The sequence below is a fragment of the Haliotis rufescens genome, unplaced genomic scaffold (genome assembly GCF_023055435.1).
Source record: "Haliotis rufescens isolate VD_foot unplaced genomic scaffold, xgHalRufe1.0.p SCAF_26, whole genome shotgun sequence".
Lineage (NCBI taxonomy): Eukaryota > Metazoa > Mollusca > Gastropoda > Lepetellida > Haliotidae > Haliotis > Haliotis rufescens.
The window spans coordinates 5,987,344-6,012,500 of NW_025963957.1; the positions used below are offsets into that span (position 1 = coordinate 5,987,344).

The 25,157-nt window shown below is 43.4% G+C and overlaps 1 protein-coding gene across 1 annotated transcript in view; it reads left to right on the forward strand.

Annotated features, from left to right (window-relative positions):
- The window catches only part of LOC124147332 (protocadherin Fat 1-like), a 159,776-nt gene that overhangs the window by 118,125 nt on the left and 16,494 nt on the right, over nucleotides 1-25,157 (forward strand). The window contains exons 67-77 of the mRNA XM_048402375.1: nucleotides 9,007-9,180; nucleotides 9,517-9,769; nucleotides 10,308-10,589; nucleotides 12,770-13,020; nucleotides 13,690-13,863; nucleotides 15,629-15,881; nucleotides 17,314-17,595; nucleotides 19,117-19,370; nucleotides 21,055-21,228; nucleotides 23,351-23,603; nucleotides 24,575-24,859. Coding sequence (XP_048258332.1) covers nucleotides 9,007-9,180; nucleotides 9,517-9,769; nucleotides 10,308-10,589; nucleotides 12,770-13,020; nucleotides 13,690-13,863; nucleotides 15,629-15,881; nucleotides 17,314-17,595; nucleotides 19,117-19,370; nucleotides 21,055-21,228; nucleotides 23,351-23,603; nucleotides 24,575-24,859 — 2,635 coding nt within the window. The remainder of the gene's footprint in view (nucleotides 1-9,006; nucleotides 9,181-9,516; nucleotides 9,770-10,307; nucleotides 10,590-12,769; nucleotides 13,021-13,689; nucleotides 13,864-15,628; nucleotides 15,882-17,313; nucleotides 17,596-19,116; nucleotides 19,371-21,054; nucleotides 21,229-23,350; nucleotides 23,604-24,574; nucleotides 24,860-25,157) is intronic.

Consider the following 25,157-nt stretch of genomic DNA (forward strand, 5'->3'; position numbering starts at 1 on the left):
CCCTTGAAATAAATCCATTATCACCATCTGCCTGTGTCTGTGTTTCCCAACGGCCCGAGCCGAATAAATACCACTACCCCGGCTACAAATTTGGCGCCCAACGTGGGGCCGTTGGCTGTCACTCTGGACACAGGCTTCATCAACTTCATCGTGTTCTGGGGGTAATCCTTCATCACTGTTGAAGGATTCTTCATTGAAGATTCAGGATGTTTCTTCCATGCAACTTGTGGAAGTTTTGTGTGTAGCGTTGAGCTATAACTCTGACTAAAATTTAATCTTGATCCTCAATCGTCAGTGATCTACACTTTGTTATGACGTTGAACTTTTCGTCTGCATCAGTGCTAAAATTGAGGTGCTTCCTCCAATTCCTGGAAGTGTGACTTTTATTTTAACTGATTTACATGTATTTGTCATTTTGTTCACACATGAACTTTTGATCTGTGAACTGTGACCATGAACTTTGTTTACATTCTGAACTAAATTTTATCAGAATGTCATTAGTTGACTGTTTCATTGTATATATATATATGCTTGATATGTTCATCACCATTACTTGAACATTTTTGAAACTTTATCTTGTCACACTTGTGATCATCATATTTTCCACTTAGGAAGCACTGTTGACAACTGTAAAGTTGTACAGCTGTGTGACCCACTTGTTGCCATTCTGAGTTATCATTGCAGAATTCTCATTTAATTAAATTCTTATTTAAAATCAACCTATATCTTTACAGAATTTTGATAAATTCTATTTATACTGCCCTTTAACTGTGATAGCTAATTGTGATATATTGTAATTTTCATCTTCATTCAATGAATTTTATTAAATTAATTTGCAGTTTACTGGTATAAGATAAGCCATTTAATTTGTTAAGTCACTTGGATACCTTTTGGCAAAGTAAGTACCCTAAAATAGTTATTTCATATTTCTTACTTTAAATTTCTCACTCTTCTTTCCTGTCTGAAATATTTTTCACTGCTGGGAAATTCCTTATCTGCTCAACTAACATTTGCCATATCATGTCTTGTCCTTGTGCCGTCCTATTCATTCATACCATTTCATCATCTTAGTTCATCATTCAAATCAAAACAAATTCATTACTCTTGTGTTGATTACTTCTCGTTCGCAACTTATATATTGCTTCATACTTAGTTCTTCCTATATATATTCCTGCTCGCAACATTTTGGTAAGATTGTTGTGATCTTTGCCGTAATTGACTTAGTTTATCCTACACATCTGCTTGGTAACCAGATTGTGGTAGCTTAGTCATGTAATATTTCTTATTACAACAAGTGGTCAGTTGTTCTTACACCTACCTTGCCACTTACCTTTTTCGTATTACTTACCTTAGCAAACTAAAGTTGTATTTTTCCCTTTTGTTCTGGAGACTTTGTCAGATACTTCGTATTTTGGTATTTGGTTTCTGCTTTTCCAGTTTAGCTCAGTGAGGACTTTTGGTTCCCTTACTTCTATTTTTGGCTAGCTGCAGTTCATTGTTCTTGTACCTTGTGGTGCACTAGATGCTGAACTTCAGACGCATCCATTTTGTATCCTTTGGTGAGGAGCTCATAGTTTGTTGATGTTCAGATGTTTGTTGGATCTTAACTTGTGAGATTCTTGTCGCCTTTTAGGAGGTACTTCAGTTTTGATAGTGTCATATAGTTCATATTCCTCTCATATCAAACATCCTTGCACTTTAGTTTGTATCACCATGGCTGAAGCTAATGTAAGTGGGGACCCGGAGGTCGATGTGGTACTTAGCTGCCTTCAGCATCTGCATCCTTCGGTCCGCACTGGTGTGCTAAATAGACTAGCAGATGATATTGCAAATCAGCTGCAGCATCCCAATACGACATATCGTGTTACTGGTACTGGTGCACCAGGTCTTGGGTTGTCCAATACTTACACTATTCCACCTACAATATATACCAGTCCTAGGGTGGCATTACCTGTTCACTCCCCTAGGCCGGTACCTCATCTGCTTAGTCATACGCCACCATCAAGGTCACCTATGCCCACAGGTTCTGAGAATCTGTTTCAGATTTCTCCGGCGACTGTGAACCTTAGTCCTATGATGGACCTACCAGCTTCACTGCCTAGGCCTCATGGTTCAATTTACAACTTTGTTCAGCCTAGGGCAACTTCTACACCTTACCTGAATAGTTACCCATCACAACCTTCACACACACCGCATGAGTCTTGGCCTAGCCGCACTATTCCAACACCATATCCAGGTTATAATCCAACTACCTTTTATAGCCATAGTGTAGGTGCTCCTCCTAGACTTGTCACACCCTTTCAGCCTACTTACATGCCCATTATCAATTCTCCCAGTCCACGGTTGTCATCATTTTCTGGGGATGGGACCAAGGGTGAGGTCAAGTATAAGCAATGGCATTTAGAGATTGTTGGGTGTCGTAGGGAGAATGCATTCTCGGACACTTCAATTCTAAATGCCATGCGGAGGTCCGCCAAGGGTTCAGCTGCTGACCTACTTAGTGGGCTTTCAGAAACTGTTACCCTTGACACTGCTATTGAGCAGTTGGACTTAGTGTTTGGCAATGTGATGCCTGGCGAGACGCTTATGGAGCGTTTTTACACTGCCCGCCAGGAAAAGAATGAGTCTGTCGCTGTGTGGAGTTGCCGCCTCCGGGATTTGATCTCCAAGATAGAGGCATCTGGCACTTTACCACACAATGCTGCACCTAGCTTGCTTCGAAGCCGGTTCTGGATGGGTCTCACTCGTGATGACCTGAAGCAAGCGACTCGCCATCACTTTGATTCAGGTACGGACTATAACAAGCTGCTGCTTGCTGTCCGTAGGGTTGAGGAGGAGTTAGCCACCCCTGGGGATGCACAATCATGTCAATTGACTACCACTACAACTAGCAACAGACAACTGGATGATGTGCTATTCCGCCTAAAGGTGATTGATAAGAACCTTAGGTCTGTTGGGGATAGGGTTAACACCCTGGAGTATAAATCTCATAGGCCCTCAAATACAGCCCAGAATCAAGCCAATAAGGCCCAATCTCAGGCTCAGAATCTACCCCCTAGGTCTACCACTACAAATGTAGTTACACAAGGTAGCACATCACGTACACCATATGCTTCTCAATCACAGTTAGCCTCAAAAACTGAGGTACACTGTTATGATTGCGGGAAGATAGGGGTTAGGCGGCGTCACCCACAGTGCCCCGCTTTAAACTCCTAGGAGTCAATGTTATGGGGCGAACATTGGACTCCGACATTAGCTCCAATTCTGGGTTGCCATCAAATTTGATTGGTCCCGCAAACGTCACATCTGTTAGGGTAGAAGGCCACTTATGTAATGTTCTTGTAGACACAGGGTCCCAGGTTACCACTATGTCCGAGACATTTTACACAAATAACCTCCCTCAACATACACTCCATAGTCTAGGTTCACTCTTGAAGTTAAAAGGAGCCGGGGAAGCTAAGTTACCCTACTTGGGGTATGTTGAAGCTATAATCCTAATCCCTAGTGACTTCTTAGGTCAGGAAGTTGAGGTAACTATACCGATACTTGTAGTGCCCAATACTGACTACCACTTCAAGGTGCCTTTACTATTAGGGACAAATGTCATGACTGCTGCTGAAAGCCTGCATGGTGCACCAATAGCAGCCACTGCATCACCTTGGAGTCAGGCTCAGCAATGGCTCATTAGGCGTCGGGAAGACCTTAACCGGACTGAGTGTGTGCGGACAACCAAGCCAATTGTTATCCCTGCTTTATGTAATCAGATTATTGCAGGTATAAGCAGGGGTAAACCACCTCGGATTGGCATGCAGTTTTGTACTACAGCTGCCCCCACACTACCTGGTTCACTTAACCTTGTTAATGGGGTTGTGAATTTTATACCAGGACAGTCTACAAATAGGATTAAGGTTGAGGTTGCCAATCCATCTACCAAGGCTGTTACTATTCCAGCCAAGACAGTACTTTGTTGTTTAGAGCAAGTAGATGTCTTAGATGGTCTCTCCTCTACGGATGAGCCGGCTTTCACATCTGGCCCCGAGTCTAAAGACATTTTCAATTTAGAAACCCTGGGTCAGATACATACTCCAGAGGAAATAGCAAAGCTTCGCGATCTTCTTAGTGAGTTTGATGACATCTTCAGCAAGTCTGATATGGATATGGGCCACACAGACTTAGTCACTCACAGGATTGAGCTAACTGATGAACGTCCTTTCAGGGAAAGACATAGGCGCATTCCACCTGCATTGTATCAAGAGGTTAAGGACCATCTGAAGAACATGTTGGATGCTAAGGTTATTCGTCCTTCTTCTAGTCCTTATGCCTCTCCCGTGGTTCTTGTTCGCAAAAGGGACTCGTCTTTACGTTTCTGTATAGACTATCGCCAACTTAATAGTCGTACAGTTAGAGACTCTTATGCTTTACCACGGATTGAGGAGACCCTTGATGCACTTCATGGTGCCAAGTACTTCACTTGTCTTGACCTGAAGTCGGGCTATTGGCAGGTCGAAGTTGCTGAGGAACATAAAGCCCGTACTGCTTTTACGGTTGGTCCATTAGGATTTTACGAGTGTAACTCGATGCCTTTTGGTCTCACAAATGCTCCCGCAACTTTTCAACGTCTTATGGAGAGATGTATGGGCGACATCCATCTCCTACAGTGTCTCATTTACCTTGATGACATCATTGTGTTTTCAAAGACCTTTGATGAGCATCTGGAGAGATTACGTGCAATCTTTCTTCGATTGCGCAAGAATGGCCTCAAACTTAAGCCTTCTAAGTGCCAGTTCTTGCAGACCTCTGTGAAATATCTGGGTCACGTAATCTCTGAGGAGGGTATCACGACAGACCCTGAGAAGATTGCGGCACTGGAGACCTGGCCAGTTCCACAGAATGTGGATGATGTTCGTCGTTTTCTTGGCTTCTCTGGATATTATCGTCGCTTTGTGCCTAATTATGCCAAAGTTGCAAAGCCCTTGACAAATTTACTTGTTGGTCAATCCGGCAAGAAAAGGAAAAATAGCAAACCCGACCAGAACTGGATATGGGGGGAGGAGCAGCAGTCGGCTTTCAGTGAGCTTGTTGGTAAACTTATCAGCGCTCCCATTTTGGCTTTCGCAGACTTCACTCAGCCATTCGAACTGCACATTGATGCAAGTGGCGATGGCTTAGGCGCGGTACTTTACCAAACCCAAAATAGCCAGAAACGAGTGATAGCCTATGCGAGCCGAGGGCTTTCCAAATCAGAGCGCAACTACCCAGCTCACAAATTAGAGTTTCTAGCTCTGAAATGGGCTGTCACCAGGAAGTTCCATGACTACCTGTATGGCAACCCATTCACCGTTAAGACCGACAACAACCCCCTCACTTACGTTTTAACATCAGCGAAATTGGATGCAACTGGACATCGTTGGCTCGCTGACCTTGCTGCTTACGACTTTTCTGTAGAGTATGTACCAGGGGCAAGGAACAAGGATGCTGATGCGTTGTCCAGGTTGCCACGTGAGGTCATGGATATCCAATCTGTGTCTGCGGTTTGCAACAGTCAGCAGACGTCTAGTGTTGTAGAGACGCTCTCACTTTGTCATGAGGTATTGAACTGTGTTTTAGCAGTTGATGATTTCGAGTCTACCAATGTTGGGACTGATCATCAGATGCTATCTTGTCAGCAGGCGGACCCCTCAATCTGCACGATTGTGGACCTTCTCCGTAAAGATCAGCGCCCTTCAAAGGAGTCTCTTAGGTCATTTGATCGTGACACAGCTTCAATCCTCAGGCAGTGGGATGCTCTCTCCATCAATAACAATCTCCTTTATAGGAGACAGAAGACTACAGAAGGTGATTATCCCTACTTTCAACTCATTGTCCCAGAGCCTCAACGAGAATCCGTCATTACTCATCTTCATGACGGGATGGGGCATCTGGGTAGGGACAGGACTGTGGCTCTCCTACGGACGAGGTTTTATTGGCCAGGAATGATGGGAGATGTCGAGAACCACATTCGTAGCTGCCAGAGGTGCATTCTTCGGAAAGCTCCTAATCAGACTGAGCGCGCACCATTGGTCAACATTCAGACCACTCAACCCATGGAAATGGTGTGTGTTGACTATCTCAGTCTGGAACCTTCATCTGGTGGTTACGAAAATGTTCTGGTCATTACTGACCACTTCACCAAGTATGCTGTTGCGATTCCAACTCGTAATCAAACAGCGCGAACAACAGCAAAGGCCTTGTTTGAGCACTTTATCGTACACTATGGCCTCCCTGAAAGGTTACATTCAGATCAGGGACGGAATTTCGAAAGTGATGTTATCAAACAAATGTGCAGCATACTTGGGATACAGAAAACAAGGACAACTCCCTATCACCCCATGGGGAACGGGTTATGTGAACGGTTTAACCGGACACTTCTTGGGATGCTCGGGACTCTGCAGGATCAGGAAAAGGCACGTTGGAAGGACCATATTGCTCATGTGGTCCATGCCTATAACTGTACCTTGCACGAGTCTTCTGGGTTCACGCCCTACTTTCTCATGTTCGGCAGACATCCTAGACTGCCTGTTGATGTTGCCTTTGGCACGTCTCTCGCCAACACTTCATCGCCATCTTATACGCAGTTTGCTGCTGATTTGAAGCGCAAGTTGACAACTGCGTATGAGCTCGCTACTCAAAACATGGACAAGGCCCGGGCCAAACAGAGGAAGACTTATAATCTGAAGGCTCGTGGTGCTACTGTTAAGGTAGGTGATGTTGTGTTGGTCCGCAATGTCAACATTCGTGGGAAACAGAAGCTTGCCGACCGATGGGAGAAAGATTTCTATGTGGTGGAATCACAGCCGAATTCTAATGTTCCTGTGTTTAAAGTCCGCAAGGAAGGCACTAGGGAGCATCGTGTACTTCACCGCAATTTACTCCTTCCCATTGGTTCGGATGGCCGTCCCATTCCTAAACCTCGGAGCCCTCCGCCTTCTCTAGGAGCTTCCGCTGTACCTGGTGATACCTCCAACACCGCTTTGGAGATTTCTACAACCGACCTGGATGTGGAAATTCCTTTATCTCCAGTGCCTGGGGGTTCTCCATTGGGTCAGCCGGTTGAAACTCCTTCGTTTCCAAGGTCACCACCAGCTCAATTATCTGGTGTTCCCTCTTCAACGACGCCATCTATGGTGTTGCCGTCACTCGAGTTGCCTGGAGGAATTTCGACTTCCCCAGTGCCTTCCAGCCCTTCCACTTCTGTTGTTCCAGAATTATCTTCTGTCACCCCACCAGTGGTTACAAGACCTGGCAGGTCACGCCAGAAACCAAAGTGGATGACTGACGGTCAATGGGTGGTGAAACAGAACATGGTTTGGGTATAGTTCTCTACTTAGTCCATTGTATATATGTTTGAGCACATGTTATTGCTTTCTCAGGTTTAATTTTCTGCAACCTTTTGTTATCCTGCTCCTTTCCTTGGCTGTTCGTCTGTTTTCAGCTGCGTATGGTGAGGGCACCATTCCCAAAAGGGGGGTGCGTGTAGCAGGGTACCTTATATTCTTCCTATAGTTATATCATTATTCATACATCATCATCATAATCATCTATATGTTCAATGTTTGTCTTGTCTACAGTTGAATATCAGTATCTAACTCTTTAAACAACTCAACACCCTTATTTTCAGTCTCTGGGAATCTCTCACCAGATCTTCCCCTTCAACCTTCTGTCTATCTTTAGACATTTTTTACACCTGTAGGGTTTCCCTCAGTCTATTTATATCTTGCATTAAGCACTTCCTTTGATGCTTAATGCAATCTGTCTTCTAATTGGCCACCCTGGTCCTCTACAGGTAGCTTCCTTCCATACCTGACTTCCTCCTCACTTCATGTGCTGCTGTTGAGGAGGAAGGACATTTTCTTTTCTTCAGGTATGGAATGGCCATATTTCAATCTGTTTTCATCTGCTTCTGTCAGAAATTAATATCTATATTAGGGTGCTGAATTAAATTGAATAATATATATATAATATCATTTAAAGTAATATTAAATTAGTAAATGGAATATTGATATTATAAAACTTGCTTGTAAAATAATTAACCACATGGTCCATTTTGGACCATGTGCTTTCCAAGTATCCTATAATGAACATATAACAGTAATTTAACATTAAAGTTAGTTTTAGTATAGTTTATCAATGGCTTTTGTACTTTTATATTTAAGATAAATAATACCTGTAAACTTGCAAATATATGACTTCATGTGCTGCTGTTGAGGAGGAAGGACATTTTCTTTTCTTCAGGTAGTTCTTCAACAGCAGCCACCCCCCTTGAAATAAATCCATTATCACCATCTGCCTGTGTCTGTGTTTCCCAACGGCCCGAGCCGAATAAATACCACTACCCCGGCTACATGTACATAATTGAAGTCACATGACGAAGGTGATGAATACTCACTGGATCATGGCCTGTAGCTGTGTCCTGAACATGTGTTGGAGATTCTTGAGCCCGTGCAATTAGAATTAGAATTAAAGATTAATAGAATAATCTCAATGTCCTCGAAAACCGACATCTGGTCTGTCTGGTCTGGATTTGAATACACATACAGGTTGCTAGGATACAGTTGTAAACATGCTGACTGCAGCATATAACACAATTCAATCACTCATTCTAAAATAGTGTCATAAGTAATGTTCACAGTCTTTTGATATTAAATTTAGGAGTTATAAATGAATGCCATTTCTTTTGTCATTACTACATGAATTATGTTTGTAAAATCAGTTACACACTCAAGTTTTATAATCTCTGTATTTTCCCTGCTCAATGATGAGCTGTCGTGTGCTCTAAATTTTAACCAAAGTCCAGTACTTATCGAGAAATGTCAGCCTGGTACTCTGTAACATCAATCATTATATGACGCCATAACACAGGATGTTTCTGTTATGCTGACATTGCTATCTCTTTTAGGGCAATAGAAATCGTTATAACACGCATGTTTCTTTTTGACCTTATTGATAATCGGCACCTTTTCCCCCCAGAGTGATGGAGTGAGTGTTGTTGACGCCGATGCCACGGAGGCTCACCGACTGACCACCCTACATCTTGGTGGTGAGGGTAGTGAAAGGTTCATCCTGGACTCGGACAGCGGCCGCCTCAAGCTGAGGACGCCCGGCAAACTAGACGCTGAGGAGCAGAGTTCATACAATTTGACTGTGGGTGAACTTGTGTTTCTCAATTCCTAAGTGTGTTATTTTTAACACTTCTTTGAACAATATTTCAGTTATGGCATCTTGTCAGCTAGATGTGGGAGGAAAGCCCAAAGTGATTTATATCTCGGACGTTTGGTGAATCCAGCAAGCATTGGAATGGTGCTGATACACATAGAAACCTGATCAGTGCTAACAAAGATTTGAACCCACATTCTTGGTTGCTGGTGTGCCTAAGGGAGGCAACTCTGCACAGCAAAATATTTTCAATGTAGGATTTGTGAATAGATTGTTGTAATGCATTGGTATTGGTAAGGATTAAGTAATTTGTGGCTTGTTTAGATCACTGCAACAGATGAGTCTGGGAGAGGCAAGAACTCCACAACGTCCCTGACTGTCAATATTGAGGATGTCAACGACAATGCTCCAGTGTTCCCGGGAACATACAACTTGAGTATAGCTGCTGGGACAAGGGTAGGACAAGTTGTCGGGAGGATCAAGGCCACTGACAGAGACATCCATCGCAAAAACAACAGGATCACGTATCTTCTTAGAGGCGGCGCTTTTGGGAAGTTTGATTTGGATCCAGATTCAGGTTTATAAATATTATCTTATACTTTGACCAATGAAATGCCACTTTGAGTTTTATGGCTTCATTTTGAACCATTTTGAAGGGTTATGCGACCAAAAAACTTGCCATCCAATTACATAAATGGCCGAGAGAATTGTGATTAGTAAGTGATAAGAAACATGAAGATGGTAGCGTCCTATCCAAGTGGGTCCAGGGTCTGTGTCATAAAAGACTGGAGATATGATACACTGGATAATGGAAGATGATGACAAATCTGCTAGCTAGTGTAAAACAGGTTTGGTTTTCATGTTGATGTTGAGGGCCTGAAGGGTGCAGCGTCTTTGTATTATCAGAGACATTCTGGTATTTATCCAAACTATTTATCCAAACTGCAACAACTAATTTGAACATTTAATCATGTATTATTTGGAATATACTGAACAAAATATTTTTGGGGACTGAACTACGCAATTTAATAAAATCATCCCCCCAAAATATTCATGATCCCTAACATTTTTTGTTCGGTATAGTTGAAATGTTACTTAGTTAATCCCTTCTCCAGGTGACATTGTAGCCATCGAGAAGCTGACAGTTGAGCCATTCCGTCACGTGTACCACCTCTCGGTTGAGGCCATTGACTCGGGGGACCTCAGACAGTCAGCCGAGACAGTGGTCACTATCAAGGTCAACCTCAACAAGCCACCCGTTGTGCCCACTACCATCCAGTTCAAGGTCAAGGAAAACCAGACTGTGGGGTCGGAGGTGGGCAGGGTCAAGGTCACTGACCCGGACATGGAGTACAACAATGGAGAGGAGATCCAGTTCTTCACCGGGGAACCTGAAGGTAGGGAAACTAGCATCAGCAGAACCTGAAGGTAGGGAAACTAGCATCAGCAGGACCTGAAGGTAGGGAAACTAGCATCAGCAGGACCTGAAGGTAGGGAAACTAGCATCAGCAGAACCTGAAGGTAGGGAAACTAGCATCAGCAGGACCTGAAGGTAGGGAAACTAGCATCAGCAGGACCTGAAGGTAGGGAGACTAGCATCAGCAGGACCTGAAGGTAGGGAGACTAGCATCAGCAGGAACTGAAGGTAGGGAGACTTACATTAGCAGGACCTGAAGGTAGGGAGACTTACATCAGCAGGACCTGAAGGTAGGGAGACTTACATCAGCAGGGCCTGAAGGTAGGGAGACTAGCATCAGCAGGGCCTGATGGTCACTGAGGGAGACTAGTATCAACAGGACCTGAAGGTAGGGAGACTTACATCAGCAGGACCTGAAGGTAGGGAGACTTACATCAGCAGGACCTGAAGGTAGGGAGACTAACATCAGCAGGACCTGAAGGTAGGGAGACTAGCATCAGCAGGACCTGAAGGTAGGGAGACTTACATCAGCAGGGCCTGAAGGTAGGGAGACTTACATCAGCAGGACCTGAAGGTAGGGAGACTTCCATCAGCAGGACCTGAAGGTAGGGAGACTAGCATCAGCAGGGCCTGATGGTCACTGAGGGAGACTAGTATCAGCAGGACCTGAAGGTAGGGAGACTTACATCAGCAGGACCTGAAGGTAGGGAGACTTACATCAGCAGGATCTGAAGGTAGGGAGACTAACATCAGCAGGACCTGAAGGTAGGGAGACTAACATCAGCAGGACCTGAAGGTAGGGAGACTTACATCAGCAGGGCCTGAAGGTAGGGAGACTTACATCAGCAGGACCTGAAGGTAGGGAGACTTACATCAGCAGGACCTGAAGGTAGGGAGACTAGCATCAGCAGGACCTGAAGGTAGGGAGACTTACATCAGCAGGACCTGAAGGTAGGGAGACTTACATCAGCAGGGCCTGAAGGTAGGGAGACTTACATCAGCAGGACCTGAAGGTAGGGAGACTTACATCAGCAGGACCTGAAGGTAGGGAGACTAGCATCAGCAGGACCTGAAGGTAGGGAGACTTACATCAGCAGGACCTGAAGGTAGGGAGACTTCCATCAGCAGGACCTGAAGGTAGGGAGACTTACATCAGCAGGACCTGAAGGTAGGGAGACTAACATCAGCAGGACCTGAATGTAGGGAGACTAGCATCAGCAGGACCTGAAGGTAGGGAGACTTACATCAGCAGGACCTGAAGGTAGGGAGACTAGCATCAGCAGGACCTGAAGGTAGGGAGACTTACATCAGCAGGACCTGAGGTGATCCAAGTGACAGTCATCACTCCTGGACATTAACTTAGTGTGTGAAATAGCCACCTGCCCTGCTTGGAAAATTTCAGTTGGAGTAAAGATAGCCTGATTGGCCACTGAAATGTTTACTGTGATTTTTGTGGGTTTTCTCTTGGTTGATCAAAATTTTAAGGCTTTTGGAACACATTTCACGTGCTTCACGCAGGGCCGACAAACACAGTGTTCTCACAGTTGACCATAGAGTTCCTGAATATCTTTCAAAATACCTTTAACAAAACAATGTTATTTAAGCATTTTAGGTGCTATAAATGTTGGACATGGTTTAAATAAATTAGATCCCTCCAAGCCGGGATCAAACTTTTAAAATTTGACAGTTAGACCCTGCGGGCTGCGCCCTTAGGGATCTATCTGTCAAGTTTTAAAAGTTAGATCCCGGCTTGGAGGGATCTAATTTATTCTTAGATGCTGATTGAGGTGCCATCTTGTGAAAACCCATACCAGTTGGTTACCCTACCTGTAAGAAGTTTGTGACCTGTAAATTATATCTTTCAAAAATTGTCTGACATACCCAAATTAACATTATTTACTAGTGACACAAACATAGAGAAAATTTCCATTCAAATACCTTCTGGATGCCTGTGCTTTGTTACTTTTTTTTCTCACAAAAATGCAACTCGAAAATGTTTACATTTTTTGGTTGATATCCGGCTCTGAAAACTTTCACTATCCAAAATTGGAAGATTTCTTGACGGTTTCCTGAAAACTGACTTTTTTGTTGTACTCATTATTATGCTTTTATCCAAGACATCTATGTAACACATAGTTAAACATGGCTACACCGTTTCAGTGCCTTTCATGGTGGAGCGTGACACCGGCATTGTACGGATGGCCACAGAGCTTGACCGAGAGACAAATGACCACTTTGAGATGTCCGTTGTTGTGGTCAACAAGGGATCTCCCTCATACACTGCAACTACACACATCGTCATCGGAATCATCGACCTCAACGACAACCCACCAACATTCTCAGCAAGTCAGTATGTGGGTCGAGTCGTGGAGGACCAAGACGGGAGCCGGGATGCAACTCAAGTTGACCTGGTGATCACAAGCCTCTGTCTACTGGTGTTTCTTGGAGTGTTGTATGCTGCAGTCAGCAATATTACAGCTGTCACTGCAGGGATTACATAGGATTTGAAAATCACTGCCCTTGGCAAGCAAATTGTGAAACAATTATTTTGTTCAGAATTTGGATTTTTATGAGTCCTTATTTTCATAAATTCAGATGCTTTCTAACATTGACTTTAACATTACATTGAATGCAATAATGGATGACTAACATTACGGCTTCTTCTTTATATACTCTGTCATCAGTGAAATACAAGTTACCTATACAAAGACATCAAATAATTAGTTATATTTGAAATTGGAACTTCTTAATTTGTATTATATTTCCGACTTTTGCTTGAGACTTGAGGCTTAATATTGGCCTCTTAGCAGGTCTAGGTAAATCACTGCAGTGTAAATAATTGAGTCAGGGCCACACAGACCATTGGTTGATAGCTCCATTGAAATCCAACTGTACAGTGTCCCAGTATCTATCATCTCACAGAGCTTGCTCCCCCGATCCCCACTGTCCCATTGTGACCTAGACCCAGCTTATCTTCGATCCCCACTGTCCCATTGTGCCCTAGACCCAGGGTGGTTAAGTTTTAAAACGAAGACTCGGTTTGGAGTGTTGTTCCCTGAGACATTACATTCTGATTACAGGATCGGCTGATACTGGTGAGCGATGAGGATGTGACCGAGGAGAACCGAGGGTTGGTGCTGAGCCTGGTGGGGGTGGGCAGTGACCAGTTCCAAGTGGACGCAGACACGGGTCACTTGTACGTCCGCAGGCCGGGAGTCATTGACTGTGAACACAGATGTCAGTACAAGCTCATGGTCAGTATGTTCATATGGTATTCCTTAGTAATCCTATGTTCATATGGTATTCCTTAGTAATCCCATGTTCATATGGTATTCCTTAGTAACCCTATGTTCATATGGTATTCCTTAGTAATCCTATGTTCATATGGTATTCCTTAGTAATCCTATGTTCATATGGTATTCCTTAGTAATCCTGTGTTCATATGGTATTCCTTAGTAATCCTATGTTCATATGGTATTCCTTAGTAATCCTATGTTCATATGGTATTCCTTAGTAATCCTATGTTCATATGGTATTCCTTAGTAATCCTATGTTCATATGGTATTCCTTAGTAATCCTATGTTTATATGGTCTTCCTTAGTAATCCTATGTTCATATGGTATTCCTTAGTAATCCCATGTTCATATGGTATTCCTTAGTAACCCTATGTTCATATGGTATTCCTTAGTAACCCTATGTTCATATGGTATTCCTTGGTAACCCTATGTTCCTATGGTATTCCTTAGTAATCCTATGTTCCTATGGTATTCCTTAGTAATCCTATGTTCCTATGGTATTCCTTAGTAATCCTATGTTCATATGGTATTCCTTAGTAATCCTATGTTCCTATGGTATTCCTTAGTAATCCTATGTTCATATGGTATTCCTTAGTAATCCTATGTTCCTATGGTATTCCTTAGTAATCCTATGTTCCTATGGTATTCCTTAGTAATCCTATGTTCATATGGTATTTCTTAGTAATCCAATGTTCATATGATATTCCTTAGTAATCCAAACCAATCAAGTGGAGGTTGTCAAAGTAATTATTCCTTTTCACTTTGTTTTCATCCCGAATATTTTTCTAGTTTTGTCAGCACCATACCCGTGCTCATGGGTTTCACCAAAGTGGTAAACCTCAAAGACCTGCATCACTTCGGGCTTTCCTCCCACATTAAGCTGACAAGCCGTGATATAACTGGAAAACTGTTCAAAGCGCCGTTAAACCCAACTAACTCACTCACTTTACTTTTTTTTTATATTTCTTAGGTGGTTGTTTGTTTAACGCTGCACTAAGCAATATTGCAGATACATGAGGGTGGTCAGTAAATCATCCAATCTGGACCAGATAATCCAGTGTTTGACATCTTTAGCATTGATCTGTGCAACCTGGATACAGTTATGTGCATTAACTAAGTCAGAGAGTCTGACCACCGGATTCCGTTTGTCGCCTCATTTCGACAAGTATTAGTTACGGAAAAACTTTTCTAACCCAGATGTTCATGGGGGTTGTGTTTCCTGCAATATTTGGTCGCCCAATTCTGTTATGGAATTGTACCGCTGTGGTATGTTATTTCAGTGGGCTGGCACTATAACACCATCATTAGTCCGAAGTAGTACCATGTACAAGCAGCCACACACACACAGTTGAAATAATTACTTAAGAATCTACGATGACTTTTGATAAAATTGAATGGGTAAGAAGTCTTAAATGATCAGCCAGACATTCGGGCCGGGGGAGGAAAAGTTCATGCAGCCCGACAGAAAGGTTACCAGGTTATTTCGGACACTGCTCACACACACACATGTGCATGCGTGTTGCTATATGAGTGCAATAATCTTGAACTCTACGGTATACCCCATTTCACCGCACACACCTCTCAGTTTATGAAAGAAGTGCTGTCATGAAGAAAAATACCATAAACATAGCTTGTTTCAAAAATTATTATTTGAGATTAATCAAACATCTATGAAGAATTCAGATGACCCTTTTTGCTGTATGTTTTCTAACATTGGTTCCAGCTATATGCCACAGACCAAAATGGCAAAGGTCTCACCAGCTCAGCGAACTTGACCATTAACGTTGAAGACGTGAACGACCACAGCCCGGAGTTTGAGGAGAAATATGAGTTCACGGTGAACACAGGAGCAGCTAAGGGATCGCACATTGGGATGCTGGCGGCCACCGACCGGGACGACACTGTGAAGAACAACCAACTCACCTACTTCCTCACAGACGGCGGACATGGCAAGTTTGATGTCAATCCAACTACAGGTATGTAACAGTCGTCATTCCTTGAGAGTGCTCTCGCCCCTGAATCCTGAACACCACATAACACAATTCTCAAAAGCACTTGTCAGAATTCCCTCTACAAACGAAAACCTGTAGACACATTCCTTAAGGGTGCAATTTGAAGTTAAATCACTGAAATAAATAAATATATAAAGGAAGTTTTTGTTTATACCATTATTTTCTTTTAAATGTTGAATTTGCTTATCAAATACGATTGTATTTGCATTCCGTGTCAGGGATATATCTAGACCTGCTCAAGGCCGATATTCGGCCCGAAATCTGCAGCAAATGACAGTACAAATTCCCAATTCCTGATTCTTGAACATATAAAGAGTAAGAAAACTAATTAATGTTAATGATAACATGATTTTTGTCTCAATTTGCCTGGGGCACTTAGTTTGGAATCCCAGGTAAATCCCTGGGCGTATCACACGGCTGAGTCCCGAGTAACCCTCTGAATGGAAACCCCAATCCTGCATACCAGATGGGGGAAGGCAGCCTCCTACTGCCTCAGTCTGAATGATACACTGTGTTCCTCCATTACTTGTGCTTGCTTGCTTGTTTGTTGTTTAACGCCGCACTCAGTAATATCAATATTCCAGCTAAATGACGGCGGTCTGTAAGTAATCGAGTCCTGACCAGAAAATCCAGTGATTGACAACATGATCATCGATCCAGGCAATTGGGATCAATAACATGCATCAACCAAGTCAGCGAGCCTGACCACCCGATCCCGATAGTCGCCTCTTACGACAAGCATAGTGGCCTTTTACTTCAAGCATGACGACAGTATATTACAGCCTGGATGGATTGATGAATGATGCTAACGTGTTCTCCTTCACCATCAGGGTGTGCAAACCCACTCTGTGCTCCTGACTAAACAAGTCGAAAGTTTTCATCATTTCTTAAATTTGTATTTGCACTTCTATGCAGCTGTTTGCAATGAAGTAAATTAAAGATCAACTTTCCGGGAGTGAGTGTATTTGGTTATAAAGGATTTGAACAATATTTTAGTTTTATGTCTGATTTTGGAGAACGTCACAACATGGGAAAGTCAACATGCATGGATATGGTTCTGACAGACAAAGAATCAAAATCAAGGAAATTCTGTAATTTGAACTCACAACCAGCCGATCCTGGCACAGTCAAGGGATGCAACTCTGCATGTCAAATGTTTACTATTGTCCTTCTAATCATACGAAGGCACAAAGTACCAAGACCATTGTTATCATCCCTCCCAGATTTAATACAGGGAGACATCTGTCCAAACTTTGAATTGATGTCTTAAGATAAAAGAAATGTTAAAAAATACAAATATTTAAAAAAACAACTCCTTTTGATAAGTCCATCATTTTGTACATTGGAGGAACTCATGGGATGTTTCATTTTGTCCTATTGTGAATCGACCTTCCAGGTGAGCTGTATGTTTCTGACACGCTGAAGAGAGAGCCCTACCACGACGTCTTCCATCTGCATGTGCAAGCTGTAGACAACGGCTTCCCACGACGGTCCGCTGACACCACAGTCCAGATCAAGGTTCCCATGAACAAAGCCCCAACCGTGGAGAAAGTGATGTCTCTGACGATGGTGGAAAACCTGCCGGCAGGGACCATGGTGGGGAAGGTTGAAGCCGTGGACCCGGACCTTGGGAGCAGTGCCGGGGAGACCCTGGAGTATCTCATCACTGATACATCAGGTGGGCGGGGCAGTACATCACTGATACATCAGGTGGGTGGGGCAGTACATCACTCATACATCAGGTGGGTGGGGCAGTACATCACTCATACATCAGGTGGGCGGGGCAGAATGACACTGATACATCAGGTGGGTGGGGCAGTACATCACTGATACATCAGGTGGGCGGGGCAGAATGACACTGATACATCAGGTGGGTGGGCAGTACATTACTGATACATCAGGTGGGTGGGGCAGAAAGACACTGATACATCAGGTGGGCGGGGCAGTACATCACTGATACATCAGGTGGGTTGGGCAGTACATCACTGATACATCAGGTGGGTGGGGCAGTACATCACTGATACATCAGGTGGGCGGGGCAGAATGACACTGATACATCAGGTGGGCGGGGCAGTACATTACTGATACATCGGGTGGATGGGGCAGTACATCACTGATACATCAGGTGGGCGGGGCAGAATGACACTGATACATCAGGTGGGTGGGGCAGTACATCACTGATACATCAGGTTGGTGGGGCAGTACATCACTGATACATCAGGTAGGCGGGGCAGTACATCACTCATACATCAGGTGGGCGGGGCAGTACATTACTGATACATCAGGTGGGTGGGGCAGTACATCACTGATATATCAAGTGGGTGGGGCAGTACATCACTGATACATCAGGTGGGTGGGGCAGTACATCACTGATACATCAGGTGGGTGGGGCAGTACATCACTCATACATCAGGTGGGCGGGGCAGTACATTACTGATACATCAGGTGGGTGGGGCAGTACATCACTGATACATCAAGTGGGTGGGGCAGTACATCACTGATACATCAGGTGGGCGGGGCAGTACATCACTGATACATCAGTCGGATGGGGCAGTACATCACTGATACATCAGGTGGGCGGGGCAGAATGACACTGATACATCAGGTGGGTGGGGCAGTACATCACTGATACATCAGGTAGGTGGGGCAGTACATCACTGATACATCAGGTGGGTGGGGCAGTACATCACTCATACATCAGGTGTGCGGGGCAGAATGACACTGATACATCAGGTGGGTAGGGCAGTACATCACTGATACATCAGGTGGATGGGGCAGTACATCACTGATACATCAGGTGGATGGGGCAGTACATCACTGATACATCAGGTGGGTGGGGCAGTTCATCACTGATACATCAGGTGGGTGGGGCAGTACATCACTGATACATCAGGTAGGTGGGGCAGTACATCACTGATACATCAGGTAGGTGGGGCAGTACATCACTGATACATCAGGTAGGTGGGGCAAAATGTCACTGATACATCAGGTGGGTGGGGCAGAATATTACTGATACATCAGGTGGATGGGGCAGTACATCACTGATACATCAGGTGGGTGGGGCAGTACATCACTGTTACATCAGGTGGGTCATCCCAACTGTAGTGACACTGCCCTGAAACAGTGTCGGAAGAGTTCCCAGCATAGTTCCAAACCCAGTGCTAAGTCCAGACCAATTCCACCTTCCTGATATTTTCAGTGCCCATTATGGTGGACAAGTACAGCGGAGAGCTGAAACTGAAGTCGAGCGTTGATCGAGAGAAGCTGGACAGCATGAGCTTCAATGTGCAGGTGGTGAACGACGGTGCACCTGCCTACACCATGTCCACACTCGTTACCATTATCGTCAATGACACCAACGACCATGCGCCCGAGTTTTCCATCAAGGGAGGGTACTCTGGTGTTGTGTCTGAAACTGTGTCGACTTCCAGGGGGGATGTTTATGTTAAATTGGTGTGTATCAGTTTAATATATTTAAAAACTATATAACTATGATATTCAAATAATCCAGAGGAATGACTGATTCAATATTCAAATGACATTGTTTAATGCTTAAATTGATAGATGGATGAATGATATCAAAACTGTTTGTTGGAGTGTTGACAAAAATGGGCATGACTCAAATTGAACTGATGTCAGTGGTAAAACTAGATTACGTGTTTCATTGTGAATACTTAGGCTTCATAAACTGATCAGTGAAACACCAATTGATTGACAATCCCTGACTAAGTGAGTGAGTGAGTGATTATGGTTTTACGCCGTTTTAGCAATATACCAGGAATATCACGGCGGGGGACACCACAAATGGGCTTCACACATTGTACCAATGTCAGGAATCGAACCTGGGTCTTCGTGACGAGCGAACGCTTTAACCACTAGGCTTCCCGACCGCCCCTGACTAAGTCTAGGTCACCTGAGCGAGTGAGTGAGTGAGGGAACATTGTTATCACTACATGACATCAGGGTACAATAACACACAATCAGACAAGTCTCACAACCGTCCACCTGGTTCTTGTTTTAGAAAGCTCTTGCAACTCGAGACTTACCTGGAAAGAACAGCTGAACTTAAAAAAATTCATCGAGGGACATATATCAATAGTAAATACACAGCTTAGTGAGGATTCAGCTTTTTGCAAAAGGGGTTGCACAATTTGGCACTTGTGCATTTTTTATCATTTTTGTATGCATTTAGTATGCTTGAAAAGGAATGTCTTCCTGAGGCAAGGAAGTTAACGCACTGTAAAAGTCCAGTTTCCACCCTTGCCAAACTAGGCTGGAATTATGGAGTTACATTTTGCCTGACTAACAAGTCTGTGCATAGTCCAATCTAAATCACATAACACACTAGACATCCGGTTCGTAAACAACATGGATTTCAACGTGCACATTACGGTCGACTGCAGGATTTGCAAAGCATGTGTACCCCCAACCGGGCAGTGGCAGGTATTTTACAAATTCTTTCATGTTTTTAATCAAGGTGCTCACTTGATTTGATGCACTTTGCAGAACTTGACTATCAAGCAGATCATCTTGACTGGGCACTCCCGTTTTGTTTGAAGCAAATGCATGTGATATGAGAAATGGAATATGATTGGTCAGTAGGAGGAACATAGAAGGGACATAACTCGTAATAACCACTGGTGGTGCTATGATCGAGCCCAGAAAAATTCCAGCCTAGTTCGGCAAGGGTGGAAACTGGACTTTTACAGTCAGTTAACTCCCTTGCCTCGGGAAGATGTGATTAGAAATGATTGTAGGGCATGATAGTACTTATACTCCATCTCCAGGTGTCGTGTGGAGTGAGTGAGTGAGTTTGGTTTGATGCCTCTTTTAGCAATATTCCAGCAATATCACAGAGGGGGACACCGTAAATGGGCTTCACACACTGTACTCAGATCCTCGGTGTGATGAGTGAACGCTTTAACCACAAGGCTTCGCGACCGCCCATGTCGTGTGGATCTATAATAACAAATTAGTTAATGGCTATTGTAACAAATATTCATCCCTTCACAAAAATCATGTAGAGTTTTCCGTGCTTTTAAATGTTGTTTTAAAGGGTTGTTGTGGTCAAAACAGAAACTGAATTCATTCAGTTTTTATAGCTCCACTATCCTGTTATTGTGGGGGTATATTGCAGAGCCACCCGATCACAATTGAAGACAAAGATGACACAACTGAGAACAGGGATGTGCGGGTCACACTGACAGGGCGTGGCTCCGACAACTTCGAGTTTGTGGAAGCCACAGGCAGGATAAAGATACGAGACCCCTCCATGATTGATGCTGAAGTACAAAGGACTTTCAATCTGAAGGTACTGTAGAGAAACATGGTCTTGTGGGTCAAGAAAGACTGCTCTTTGACACTGGCGACATCCTCAGCGTAACAAAATCCATACAAAAAAAAAATAATAGTCTTGGGTCACCGCATCACTGCACATTTCGTTTTTATTTCCATTTTCAAAAAAAAAAAAAAAAATATATATATAAAAAATACTAATACCGTATTGGACGTAATAAGCGCCCCGCTCTAATAAGCGCCCACGGCCATATTTGCTAATATATTGGCTAGTGAACAATCCCAATTAGCAGCCCTTCCGATTGATCAATGTACACATGACTTATTTATTTGTGTATAATATGCACTCGTGTGTTATATGCGACCTTAATTATGGGCAATTAAATTCTGGATAAATATATCTGTCGTGTATAATACACACAGACTTTTATTTTGTATCATTTCAGGCTGTCAGCATAAACCACGAAATTTACAATCTTTCAACTCTCGTTTTTCTTCTCCAAAATTTTATTCTAATAAGAGCCCCCTATTTCAAATTTTGAGAGCGCCCTGGGCGCTTATTACGTCGAATACGGTACTTTAAAACAGTGCGATCCGATGTAGCACATAGTTACTTCCCTTTACATGCGCACTGCTTTACTGCACATCTCGTGTTATGGTCATGGCGGCAATAGGAGTTTGTATACTTGTTTATGTCGGGAGGCCCTTTCCCAGGGTGATGGTACACAGCTGTTTGTTTGGTTACCTACAAGTTTGAACAAGCAAAACAAACCACCGCCCACCCGCTCTATTTTTTCAAAAGTCATTGCCTGAGAACCAGTTCTTTTATTTTTTTAAGCCTTATGAAAATAGATTTATTCCTGAAAACTCTAAGACTAAGACTTTTTAATGATATTGTTTTTGGAGTGGCTTTGTGGAGCAATAAATGTTTTAGAGGGCATTTGATCATGTCAGACAAAATAAACTGGATTTACCTTTCTCTGTAACATTGCAAAAGTGATTCTCCTAGAAGGTCAGTTTCAAGATATATATAATGATTTCTGTCTCATTTGGATCAACATATAACACACTTGTATGTCAGTGTTCTTACCTGTCACTTTATGAACTGTAAGGCTGTATTCGAGATTCAACTGATGAGGGCTGTGTTCTGGCAAAAAAAGATGTATTGCAATATATTGCCATATAAGTATCTGTATTATGATACATATGACGGTATATTGGCAGCAAAAGTGTTTGACAGTGACCGACACTGATTGTACATGCAGATCCATTGTTTTATACCATAGTGGATATAACACTCCCAAAGTGAGCATGGTGAATGCATTTCTGTATAGACTTTAGGTTACATGATACAAATAATAACAAAACTTGTTATATCATTTTTACATGATATACCGGAACACAGAAAACATATTGCAATTTGTATTGTCTGAAAAGCGTATTGCAGTATTCCGGTATACCAACTGACTACAACCAAGGACTCGTGGCCATGTTGACGTGTTTCTCTGTGGTTTGTCAAACAACCACTAGGTCATGTAGTTTTCTAGGGCAATGGTAGCTCAGTCATCTACGGAATTCTCTTCAGTGTTGTCCCTGATAAGTGGCTAGGTCAAGATTGGACCCATTTAGGCCATTCTTGTTTTCTTTGGTTTAAAGATTTTTAGCCCCAAAATTCAGATCGGTAGGTCAAGGAAATGTTTTAATATAATTACAATTTAGGAAATATATTTTGGGTTTCTTCTCACAATTCATGATGTTTTGAAGTATTTAAAATTCATTTTTATAATGTTTTAATTATAGTATTTCAAAGAATATTTATTTTGACAGGGACAGTAAATGAGTTGATATTTTAGTATTTTTCATATTTCTGTTCGGCAGTATAAAAAAACCAACTGTTTTTAATTTATGTATCTTTTTTGTTTTCACATTTCAATTTTATGAAGTTGGCAGGTTTGTAAACCAAGTTTTTAAAAAGGTCTGGCCTTACGATCCGTCGGTGGTAACAGTGTTCATAGGTTTCACTGTAGGCAGCCAACTCCGACCAAAATGTGGTGTGATTTGACTGAAATACTGATGAGGGATTGAACCCAACATATTCTCTCACTCATGTAGTTTTCAAGTACTGACGACTCTTACAGCTGACAGCCACGGATCAAGGAGGACGTGGATTCAGCACCTCTACCAATGTCTCCATCACCGTGGACGACATCAATGACAACCGCCCCATCTTTGTCAGCAGCACCACCTTCAGCATGGCCCCTTCTGCCATGAGGGACAGCAAGGTGGGCGTGGTCCGAGCCAGGGATGACGACGCTACCGCCCAGAACAACAGGATCACCTACCTCCTCACGGGGGGAGGACACGGCAAGTTTACCGTCGACTCCAGAACAGGCAAGTCATGATTCAGAGACCCCTGGGGATTCCGGGTTAGAATTGATCCCCAGCAACCTGTTCTGTAAGATGTGACTTGATGAATCCGTGCGGTGAAATGGAATTTAACGTCGCGTCCAAGATTATTGCGCTTATATAATGATGTGCATGTGTGTGTGTGGCTGCTTGTACTAGTCCGGACTGATATTGAGTCTATAGTGCTAGCCCACTGAGATACCATGCCGCAGTTTAACATGAATACCCCACTCAGACACAGTATAGTGACTTTGAGCTGACCAGTACTTGTTTTAGCCCCTTAATGCCGAGTGCAGACGGAATAACAACAATTACCATCTTTTAACGTCTCTTGGTATGACGCGTCCGGGGAACAAACCCCCGACCTTCCGCTCTCCGGGCGGACACTCTACCACGAGACCACGGAGGATGTCTGATGAATCTGTGACTTGTGTAATAGCAGGTCATCAATATTTCTCCATTGCTTGTATTCTCTTTGACATTTTAACATTGACTTCAAAAACAATGGGGGCGGTCGGGTAGCCTAGTGGTTAAAGCGTTCGCTCGTCACGCCGAAGACACGGGTTCGATTCCTGACATTGCTACAATGTGTGAAGCCCATTTCTGGTGTCCCCCGCCGTGATATTGCTGGAATATTGCTAAAAGCGGCGTAAAACCATACTCACTCACTCACTCAAAAACAATGTCAGACAGAACAAAAGTACACAACAAACTTTTCTCATTTCTCTGTACATCTGGGGCCATGTGGTCTAAGATGATGAAAGTCATTGTCAAGTGATGTACAGGTCTTGGTTTCCTAAAATATCTGGGTTTCACCCAGCTGATAAGTATCTACATGCATCACTTTGGCATCGCCTCCCTACAACATTGGCACTCTGTGATACCATGGACCCTAAATATACACTGAAATACTCTTCCAGTTGGTATGAAACTCACTCACAACAATTCCATTTCAGGAGAAATCTTTGTGACTGACTCCCCGAATCACCAGTCAATGCTAGACGTGTACCATCTGGACATCCGGGCACAGGACAACGGTGTGCCGCAGATGTCCACAGATACTGTCGTCACTGTCAACGTCCCCATCAACCACCCACCCAGGATGTCACTTCCCAAGTATGAGTTTCACCTGCCGGAGAACAACGCCGTCGATGCTGTTGTGGGGAGGGTGACAGCTGTCGACCCTGACATCCCTGCCGACCCCCATCACAAACTGACATACTCTATAGATGACGCTAGCGGTGAGATTCAGCATTTTGTTCATAGAAGAATTGAGTGGCTAATTTAACTATTATATACATGCAGAGTTGAGTCCCTTAGTTGTGTAAGGATCATATGACCATAGGTTTTGAATTCCAGATTGTGCCTGATTATGGCATTTGGTTTGTCAGCACCTTCCCTGTGATCATGGATTCACCATAATGGTAAATGTTTGAGACCTTTGGGCTTCCTAACCAAATTAGCAGATCATGCCTTGGTATAACTGTAATACTGTTCAAAGCAGTGTATGACCCAACTCACTCACCAATTCATTCACTT